The 11,200-nt window shown below is 37.6% G+C and overlaps 1 protein-coding gene across 1 annotated transcript; it reads left to right on the top strand.

The window, feature by feature from the left end:
- Positions 1-2,001: 2,001 nt before the first annotated feature.
- Positions 2,002-5,375, top strand: LOC130836400 (olfactory receptor 56-like). Its single transcript, XM_057708436.1, has 3 exons — positions 2,002-2,069; positions 2,276-2,303; positions 4,407-5,375. Exons 1-3 carry the CDS (start codon positions 2,002-2,004, stop codon positions 5,373-5,375), a joined length of 1,065 nt encoding a protein of 354 aa, XP_057564419.1.
- Positions 5,376-11,200: the final 5,825 nt, after the last annotated feature.

The raw sequence follows: 11,200 nt of genomic DNA, 5'->3' as shown, positions 1-11,200 counted from the left end.
TGAGGGTGACTTTTTTTCCCTGATGAATTTGAATTTGCCCCCTGGCATCTGAGCTAATTACCTACCAGAGCAGGACTGAGCTGACACACTCCGCAGAGAGTTCACAGTGTCTCTCCTGTCCACAGTACTGTATTTAATCTCTGCTCCATGGGCTACCAGACATATCCTGGATCAGCTGTGAGCTTGCAGTACTGACTTCACCAAGATCATCAGTTATAAGACTTTATTTTACACATAAAAAGACTAATGTCTGACTTGATGAGCTGCAGAGTACAAGGGAAGATATAGAAGAATCAAGAATCCCCAGAAGGTGACAAGGATGACCACACAGATGATAACAAGGTAGCCCACAGTGGAGAAAGAAGTCATTGTCATAGACTCCTGTGGGGAGACACAAGGGTTAGAAATAATTTGTGATGCTCTATATGGGGTAACATCTTCAAATGCTTCAGAAGAAGCTCCCAGATGGCTGTCAAAACCCTCTTGGAGAGCTGAGCAGCTACATGAGAATTTAGTGAATGGCCAGACCCTGGGGCAGATTATATTGGATAATTTTGTACTCAGAGAGACAGCAGTGCTGAAGAGAGATCTTAATTTCCTGCCCAGGAATTGAACCTGGGTAGCCTGAATGAAACCAGGAATTCTAACTGCTAGACCACTAGTGGCTAGAGGCTAGAAGTAAAGCGGCCCTAGATCTTTCCCCCAGTTGAAAGCAAGAATGTTTAAAGGAGGCAAAAACTTTAAAAACAGGTACAAAGTTTATTATTAGCGACACAGCACAAAGTATGGGAGAGCACACAGAGAAACAGTTTATTTATTTAAGACAGAAGCAAGGCAGAAATACACACCCAGAAAGAAAGGATATGGGCATCCTCTCTAATGAGGAGCAACACAGTAAGTCAGAACCTAGGCAGAGATACACACCTGGAGAGGTGTGGGTGTCCTGAACCAGGAGTGCAGGAAAGAGTGATTTAAATCACTTACATAGGATAGTCCTTCCCGGTCTTTTCTTACCTTTGGCCAATTATCTTATTTCTGTTTTTTTTACACCTGATCAGTCCTAGGACCTTGCCCAAGATGCATGTGCAAATTTTTGCTAAGATGGACCCCACTGCAGAGACCTATGGGTGCATGTCCACACTTATTATGGGATGGTGCCTCCTTCCTTTTTGATTCCCAAGGAGCCTTCTAATGCATGTGCAGACAGGACAGTTTTCCTTGACCTCAGGAGTGGGCACCTTGTCTCTTTACTTCAGCAGAGCTAAGCTTCTACCACTAGCTTTGTCCTTGGAGTGTCTGGGTGAGAACAGAGCTTCCGTTTTACTCCCCTTAACAAACACCAGCTGTCCGGCCCAGAGGCCCATCTATCTTTGACCTCAATTTCATAGGTCATCTGTATTTATATGTACACAGTTTATAATGCTACTTAACTTATCAGCTACTAGTTAGTTAACTGGTCAGTTTAAGCAAAATAGTTAAACTTTTTGTGTTATAAACATAGATGACACCCTTGTTTCCCAGAGATGTGGTTTAAGACATCTTTGTTGTTTTCGAGGCTTTGGGAAGAGTTTCTTACTGAGCCAATTTTTGAAAAAAAGAAACATTATTCTTCATTTATCACAAATATTTAAAATATTGGCTGCAGTTTTACAGATTCAAGACTGTATGCTCAAATTCATGCTTGAATTTGTAAATTCAGCATATAATCATGAAGGCCTATTATGAGCCAAGGCAGAGCTACATAGAATCCCTTCCCCAATCATTCTTCTGTGAGATGAACTCAGTTCATTTGGTTCATTGTGATTAACACAATGCTGTCATGTTGGAAAATCACATTTTCAATCCTTCAAACTTGGAAATATGTATGTGACTTTTATATCCAGAGGTGGAAAACTCGTGCTGTCCATTTTGATTTTGCATAGGCTACCCACCCTCAGTCCAAAGGCCAGCTGCACTCCACTCCTTGCTGAGTTGCTGTAGGACCTTTGTTGCACATAGAGCATGGAGGTTGAGGGGCTGAAGACAGAGGCCATCTTGGCCTTTGGAAAATCAGTGGGAAGTGCCAGCAGGTAAAGTTTCTTGGGAGTAGAACATCAAAGTAAGCAGCAGGGGTATGTGGTCAAGCAGTTTACACAACATGATGCTCTGCTAGGAACTCTGGTCTCCATCCCCGTTTTTTCCACTCTCTCTACATGGATAGAAGCTTTTCATCCTTTTGTGTATCTTTTTATTCAATTGTCCCATATACTTTGATTGAGTAACTGCTACCTGCCAGGTACCTTATTGGAACTGAGGAAACAGTAGTAAGCCAATTCTTTGCCCTCAAAGAACCTACATTTTCATGGTGGAAATACAAAAATAAACAAAGATGCAATTAATGAGATTTCAGATGGTGACAATGAGTAGGAAGGAATATAAGATATGGGTGAGGGAATAAGGCCAGCCAGTGATATGTTTTCAATAGAATGGTCAGGCAGACACACCATGGGAGTGATGTTCAGGAAAGGGTGGAAGAAAGGGATACTCCTTCCATCACAAGCCATTACTTGTCACTCTGTGTTGCCATCGTGTTTCTCCCCTTTCCAGAAGACTTCCCTCTTATCCTTCTTTATCCCACCTTCTCTTCTTGACATCTTTCTACAAAACTAGGCAGTAATAGGAATCTAAATTATTTATTTTTACTCACTGAATAATTGTTGTACTTGCTATAATTTATTTTAGAAGCAAGACAAATGAAAGAAATTTTCTTATTTACATTTTAAGGCAAAGCAGTTAAAATACTTTTACACTAACAAAAATAACTTATAAAAGTGCATTCTGTTTGTGCTGTTTATTTATTCCTCATTGTTCCAACAAAAATTGGATTTTCCTATCCAGAGTAAATGAGCTCTGTGCCAATTAGCAAGAACATGAAAAACAAAACCCCAAAAATGATGTCAAAATAAAACTATAATAAAATTTAGAATTTCTCGGGGGAAAAAGACCTGTCAATTGCTAAAGTCTTTAAGTCTAATTCATTTCCTAAATAATGGTTGACTAATCTTAGAGATTAGGGAGTATCAATAAGTGTGAGAGAAAAAAAAGCTCAGTGTCAAACTGTAGAAACTTTTGTATTAAAAAACTAAAGAGATTAATTTTTTTAATCTAAGAGTTTCCAGTCTTTAATATGTTAATGAGTGCTTCTTAGGATAAGATAGAGTATGCAACATTTCACCAACATATTTTGCAAAATTTCTTGCAGAGTGCTGTCTGTAATATTTTTCTCTGGCTTAATTCCTACAGTTATGCTCCTACAATGTCATCAGAGAAAAACCTGACAACTGAAACTCTAACACCATATCTATGGGATAGCTAAAGATGGATGACCATAATGTTACATACATTTGGGATCATGTTAATTCAATATCCAGAATATTGAGTAAACTATTCTACTCACTTTGTGATTATTTTCTAGTATTAGGATGTACGATTGTGTCATGAGTTAAAAATGCTGATAAACCATGTTTGTAAAAAGATGGAGAAACAAAAGAACAAGAAATTGCTATTAAGGGTCTATGAATCCATGCTTTCCTGATGCTATATCAAGACAGTTCTTAGCCATAACTTTCTCTTATTTTTTCTTGCCTCATCCTCAACCATAATGAGATGCCAATAACAGAGGAACAAAGCTGAAATTTACAGAAGGTTACGGATAATACAGAAGATTATAGAATAACTTGTTCAAATGGGTATATTTTATTGCATGGAGAAAAGTAATATGACAGAGAAACAATGAAGAAAGCAAGGCCAATATTCCTCTAATCAGTCTACATTGGCTGATGTATCATGAGGATCATGAAAGCAGGTATAAGTCAATTTCAAGGCATTCTAGGACAGTCTCAATGATTAGAGCCATAAAATTTCCTACCCATGACTTCTCAGGCCACCTGCTTAGCAATCTTTGAGTCCCCTAAGGGTAAATCTAGACTTAGGTGGAGAATCTACAAGCAAAAGTTATGCAGAGATTCCAGATCCCATGAGAGGCTGTGTGTTAGAAACCACTTTGGGAGAAGTCTGGATATTCTCTGTATGTCACACCACCAAGATGTATGGAAATTTTCATACTGAATGAAAATCACACTTGTAATCCTTATGGAATTATAGCAACCACATGCCAAACTATGTAGTATAGTATGACAAAAATATATATTCTTCATTTGTTGCCTATCCTGTCAGATGGATCATTAAATAATATTTTTAAATAACAATGGATACCAAATCATTCATGTTTCTCCCATTTAAATATTTTACTATATATTTGAATTCACTCCATAAATATTTGGTTTACAGGAATAGATTCAATTCAGGGTGCATTTATCTGTGAAAAGCAGTCTCACTGTCTGTGTTTTGCTCCCATGATCCTCTAGATCAAACCAGTCAACCAAGACATACAGCAAGGAAATGAATCCTCCACTACTGATTTCATTCTCCTGGGCCTCTTCTCAGACTCCAGTCATCCTGGCCTTCTCATCACAATCTTCCTCCTCATTCTTGGGGTAGCCATCACTGGAAACTCAGTTTTGGCCCTACTGATCTGGAGTGATGCCCACCTCCATACCCCCATGTACTTCCTGCTCACCCAGCTCATGCTCATGGACCTCACCCTAATCTCCACTGCTTTTCCCAAGATGGTCATTGATTTCTTCTCTGGACACAGTTTCATCTCTCACATTGGCTGTGGAGTCCAAATCTTTCTTTACTTGATGCTAGGAGTGGCCGAGTGTGTTCTTCTGACACTCACGGCCTTTGACCGTTACTTGGCCATCTGCAATCCCCTCAGATACTCGGTCATCATGACCCCCAGAGTCTGTTTGCAAATGGCCACTGGTTCATGGGCTGGGGGTGTGCTTGTCTCCCTTATGCACACAATTTATGCTATGAATTTCTCTACTTGTGACTCCAGGAAAATTCACCACTTCTTCTGTGAAGTTATGGCCCTTCTGAAGCTCTCTTGTGAGGATACTTCAACCTATGAGAAGGTAGTGTTGGCATCTGGCATTGTTTTCCTTCTCATACCTTTCGGACTCATCTTCACCTCCTACACCCTCATCTTTCTCACTGTCTTCCACATGAATTCCCCTAAGGGCAGAAAAAAAGCCCTGGCCACCTGCTCTTCCCACCTCACTGTAGTGAGCCTCTATTTTGGTCCAGCTATGATCATCTACATGACCCCAGGTTCCTCTCTCCTTCCAGATGTGGACCAGCATCTCTGTGTGTTTGATGTTCTCATCACCCCCATGCTGAACCCCCTTATCTACAGCCTGAGGAACAAGGAGGTATTGGAGGCTCTGAGGAAGTGTCTATGGAGAAAGCTGATGTTTATAGTGAAAAGATGATGTCACCTTTTTCTTAAAACACCCATATTCTCTATTGTTCCCCAATTAATGCTAGTGCTATTAGGAAAAACAACTCTGGATTTCAGTTTTTTAACAATATTAAAGAAATCACACCCCTTTTCTTTCAGATTTCTAATAATGTGAACCATTCTACAATGGCAACAGGGAAGTCCCTATTTAACAGTGTTATAACATAAATACCCAATTTCTCTAGAGCTCATGAATCAAATTCTTTTGGAAAGTGACATAGGCATATGAATTCAACAAGCTTTACATGATTCAAGACACCCTGATGCATAACATGGCCCTAATGTACCTTTCCAGTCACATATCTTACAAGTATCATCAATACACTTTATTCTGCAACTATGTTGGTTTATTCAGCTTTGGACTTTTCAGATGATTTCATGAGTTACCATGTTTTATCCTTAACATGGAATGACCTGTACCTCTGTGTTCATCTATGGAAATGTCACTCCTCTTGGAAGTCTCACTTTGGTTACCAGCTCCTTTATTACTGATTCCATCATTTCCCTTTAGCTCTTAGTCCATGTTTATGCTGCCTGTATTATTATTGGATCACACTTTCACCTTCACAAGTAGCTTGTAATTTCCTTAGGATCAAGACTTACTCATCTTTGTGTGGTCCATAGGTTTCTTGCAATTAACAGCCTCCGAATAAGCATATCTTGGAACTGACAAACAAATTTTCCTCATATTCATTTGAAAATATTGAGAGCACAAATTTTGATGTCTCCTCATTCTCAATCTATAAATATATAAATCAAGACACACTGGAACAAGAAGAATTTCCTAGGGTACTATGACCCTAGTGACTCTATTTACACAGATTTGGACAGACTGATCATAATATATTGTTGTACTTCAGTACTTATAGCACAATATAAAATACATTTATACATCTATCTCAGTTTCCTTAATATTTACCTATACATTTGATGAATCATTTAAATGCTCATATCTGATCTATTTAAGGTGTTTATTAAATTGTGTTGAACATTCTTCCAATGATGTTTACCTAGTGTTGACCTAAGTGAAAATAGTAAAACAAAATAAATAAATAAAAAGAAAATAAACATTTGGAGACAGATAAAGGAGTTAATAAAGCTTAAAGCAGAATCAGTTAAAGGGAAGCTGCTATCAGAAAAATAATGTATATAAAGGAGTATTAGAATCCATAGCCCAGGCTACAAGAACTCACTTTTGCATTTCACTTTATATTATTTTTTCCAATCTTGTTGAGAAATAATTGACAAATACAATTGTATATATTTATTTATTTTTAATACATCTTTATTGGAGTATAATTGCTTTACAGTGTTGTGCTCATTTCTGCTGGACAACAAAGTGAATCAGCTATGTGTATACATATATCCCCATATCTTCCCCCTCTTGAGCTGCCCTCACACCCCCCATCCCACCTCTCTAGGTCCTTACAAGGGGACAAGATTATCTCCCTGTGTATGCATCAGCTTCCCACTAGCTATCTACTTTACATTTGGTACTGTATATATGTCAATGCTATATTGTATGTCCCATCCTCTCCAATTCCTAGCCATATACTCTAGTCCATTCTCTATATCTGCGTCTTTATGCCTCATCTGCCACTATGTTCATCAATACCATTTTTCTAGATTCCATATATATGCATTAGCATATGGTAACTGTTTTTCTCTTTTTGAATTACTTCACTCTGCATGACAGTCTCTATGTCCATCCACCTCACTACAAATAACTCAATTTCATTGCTTTTTATGGCTGTGTAATATTCCATAGTATATATGTACCACAACTGCTTTATCCCTTCATGTGTTGATGGACTTTTAGGTTGTTTCTGTGTCCTGGCTATTGTAAATAGTGCTGCAATGAATATTGTGGTACATATATTTTTTTGAATTATGGTTTTCTCAGGGTATATGCCTACTAGTGGGAAAACTAGGTCATATGGTAGTTCTATTTAGTTTTTTAAGGAATCTCCATACTGTTTTCCATAGTGACTGTATCACGTTATGTTCCCACCAACAGTGCAGGAGGGTTCCCTTTTCTCCACAGCCTCTCCATTTATTATTCCTAGATTTTTTTATGATGGCCTTTCTGACCAGTGTGGGATGATACCTCACTGCGGTTTTGATTTGTATTTCTGTAATGATTAGTAACGTTGAGCATGTTTTCATGTGTTTTTTGGACATTTGTATGTTTTTTTGGAGAAATGTCTATTTAAGTCTTCCACCCATTTTTGGATGGGGTTGTTTGTTTGTTTTTTATATTGAGCTGCATGAGCTGCTTCTATTTTTTGGAGATTAACACTTTGTCAGTTGCTTCATTTACAAATATTATCAGTTATTGATTTGCGTATATTGAAGAATCCTTGCATTCCTGGAGTAAACTTCCCTTGATCCTGGTGTATGATCCTTTCAATGTGCTGTTGGATTCTGTTTGCTAGTATTTTGTGGAGTATTTTTGCATCTATATTCATCAGTGATATTGGCCTTTAATTTTCTTTTTCGTGACATCTTTTTCTCATTTTGGTATCAGCGTGTTTGTGGCCTTACAGAATGAGTTTGAGAATGTTCCTTGCAGTACTATATTTTGGAAGGGTTTGAGAAGGATAGTCCTTAGCTCGTCTTTAAATGTTTGAAAGAATTCACCTGTGAAGTCATCTGGCTCTGGGCTTTTGTTTTTTGGAAAATTTTTAAACACAGTTTCAATTTCAGTGCTTGTGATTAGTCTGTTGATATTTTTTATTTCTTCCTGGCTCAGTCTTGATAGGTTGTACTTTTCTAAGAATTTGTCCATTTTGTTCAGATTGTCCATTTTATTTTCATACAATTGCTTGTAGTAGTCTCTCATGATCCTTTGTATTTCTGAGGTGTCAGTTGTTATTTCTCCTTTTTCGTTTCTGATTCTGTTGATTTGAGTCTTCTCCCTTTTTTCCCTAAGTCTGGCTAATAGTTTATCAATTTTGTTTATCTTCTCAAAGAAACAACTTTTAGATTTATTGATATTTGCTATTGTTTCCTTCATTTCTTTTTCATTTATTTCTGGTCTGACCTTTATGATTTCTTTCCTTTGGCTAACTTTGGGTTTTTTTTGTTTATTTTTCTTTCTTTAATTGCTTTAGATTTAAGGTTAGGCTGTTTATTTGAGATTTTTCTTGTCTCTTGAGTTAGGATTGTGTTGCTATGGACTTTCCTCTTAGAACTGCTTTTGCTGCATCCCATAGGTTTTGGGTCATCATGTTTTCATTGTCGTTTGTTTCTAAATAATTTTGATTTCCTCTTTTTCTTCAGTGGTCTCTTGGTTATTTAGTAGTGTGTTGTTTATCCTCCGTGTGTTTATATGCGCGTGAGTTGAAAATTATCCACACTCTGGTTATATTTAAACTTCTATAAATTCAGCCAGAGTGCAGATAATTTTCAGCTCACCCTAGTATTTTTTTTACAGTTTTTTCCCTGTAATATGTATCTATTCTTATATAGTAGTGGTCAGAAAAGATGCTTGATATGATTTCAATTTTCTTAAATTTACTGAGGCTTGATTTGTGACCCAAGATGTAACCTATCCTGGGGACTGTTCTGTGTGAACTTGAGAAGAAACTCTATTCTTTTGGTTTTGGATGGAATGTCCTGTAAATGTCATGGTTAAGTCCATCTTGTCTAATGTGTCACTTAGTGCTTGTGTTTCTTTATTTCATTCTGTTTGGATGATCTGTCCATTGGTGTCACTGGGGTGTTAAAGTCCCCTACTAATATTGTGTTACTGTCAATTTCCCTTTTTATGACTGTTAGCATTGGCCTTATATATTGAGGTGCTCCTATGTTGAGTGCATAGATATTTACAATCATTATATTTTCTTCTTGGATTGAGCCCTTTATCATTATATTATGTCCTTCCTTGTCTCTTATAATAGTCTTTATTTTAAAGTCTCTTTTGTCTGATATAAGTATTACCACCCCAGTTTTCTTTTGAATTTATTTGCATAGAATATCCTTTTCCATCTCCTCACTTTCAATCTTTATGTGTCCCTAGGTCTGAAGTGGGCCTCTTAGATAGCATATATACAGGTCTTGTTTTTGTATCCATTCAGCCAGTCTTTCTCTTTTGATTGGAACATTTAATGTATTCACATTTAAGGTAATTATCAATATGTATGTTCCTATTACCATTTTCTTAATTATTTTGGTTTTGTTATTGTAGGTCTTTAACTTTTCTTGTGTTTCCTGCCTAAAGAAGTTCCTTTAGCATTTGTTTTAAAGCTGGTCTGGTGGTGCTGAATTCTCCTTGTTTTTGCTTGTTTGTAAAGCTTTTTATTTCTCCATCAAATTCAAATAAGATCTTTGCTGGGTAGAATATTCTTGACTGTAGGTTTTTCTCTTTCTTCACTTTAAATACATCGTGCCATTCCCTTATTGCTGGCAGAGTTTCTGGTGAAATTCAGCTGTTAACAGTGTGGGGATTACTTTGTATGTTATTTGTTGCTTTTCCCTTGCTTCCTTTAACATTTTTTCTTTGTATTTAATTTTTGATAGTTTGATTAATATGTGTCTTAGTGCATTTCTCCTTGGTTTTATCCTCTATAGGACTCTCTGTGCTTCCTGGACTTTGTTGACAATTTCTTTCTCCATGTTAGGGAAGTTTTCCACTACAATTTCTTCCAAAATTTTCTCAGACCCTTTCTTTTTCTCTTCTTCTTCTGGGACACTTATAACTCAAATGTTGGTACATTTAATGTCCCAGAGTTCTCTGAGTCTGTCCTCAATTCTTTTCTTTCTTTTTTCTTTATTCTGCTCTGTGGCAGTTATTTCCACCATTCTGCCTTCCAGCTCACTTATCTATCCTTCTGTCTCAGTGATTCTGCCCTTCCTTCTGGAGTATTTTTAATTTCAGTTATTGTGTTGTTCATCATTGTTTGTTTATTCTAGATCCTTGTTAAACATTTCTTTTATTTTCTCCATGTTTGCCTCCAACTATTTATGAGATCTTGGATCATCTTTACTATTATTACTCTGAATTATTTTTCAGTTAGATGGCCTACCTCTTCTTCATTTGTTTGGTCTTGTGGTTTTTTTGCCTTGTTCCTTCATCTACTACATCTTTCACTGTCTTCTCATTTGGCTTATCTTACTGTGTTTGCTATCTCCTTTCCTCAGCATGCATAGATGTAGTCCCTCTTAATTCTGTTATCTGTCCCTAGTGGGGAGTTTGTTCCAGTGGCTTGTGTAGGCTTCCTGGTGGTGGCGGGGGTGTGGGGGGTGGGGGGGAGGCAGGGACTGGTGTCAGTGATCTGGTGGTTGGAGAGGGATGTTTTCCCTTTGATGTGTAGGGCCACATCACTGGTGTGTTTTGGAGTGTCTGTGAGCTTAGTATGACTATAGGCAGCCTGTCTGCTAATGGGTGGGGTTGTGTTCCTGTCTTGCTAGTTGTTTGGAATGAGACATCCGGCAATGGAGCTTTCTGGCCCTTGGGTGGAGCTGGATCTTAATCTTTAGATGGAGACCTCTGGGAGAGGTCTTGCTGATTAATGTTCCATGGGCCAAGGAATTCTCCAGTGGTCCAAAGTCCTGGATTCAGCTCATCCACCTCAGAAACACAGGTCCAACCACTGTCCAGGGCACCAAGATCTTGCAAGCTGCACAGCATAGAAGAAAAGGAAGAAAGAGAAAAAAGAGGAAAAAAAGAATAAAAGAAAAAGAAAGAAAGAGAACAGACAAAATCCCAAGAAAAATGTTAAAAGCAAAACTAGACAGAATCACACAAAGAGACTACACACATGCACTCACAAAAAGAAAAGAAAAGAAAAAGGG

Source organism: Hippopotamus amphibius, chromosome 15 (genome assembly GCF_030028045.1).
Source record: "Hippopotamus amphibius kiboko isolate mHipAmp2 chromosome 15, mHipAmp2.hap2, whole genome shotgun sequence".
NCBI classification, from domain to species: domain Eukaryota; kingdom Metazoa; phylum Chordata; class Mammalia; order Artiodactyla; family Hippopotamidae; genus Hippopotamus; species Hippopotamus amphibius.
Note: the sequence above shows the minus strand (reverse complement) of the source record. Positions and strands in the feature narration are given on the sequence as shown.

Excerpts from the sequence above, each read along its gene's own strand:
- LOC130836400 (XM_057708436.1), top strand. The coding sequence starts at position 2,002 with ATGGAGGTTGAGGGGCTGAAGACAGAGGCCATCTTGGCCTTTGGAAAA. Across the intron at positions 2,070-2,275 it reads TCAGTGGGAAGTGCCAGCAG|GTACCTTATTGGAACTGAGG; the intron begins GTAAAGTTTCTT and ends GCTACCTGCCAG. Across the intron at positions 2,304-4,406 it reads TTGGAACTGAGGAAACAGTA|ATCAAACCAGTCAACCAAGA; the intron begins GTAAGCCAATTC and ends ATGATCCTCTAG.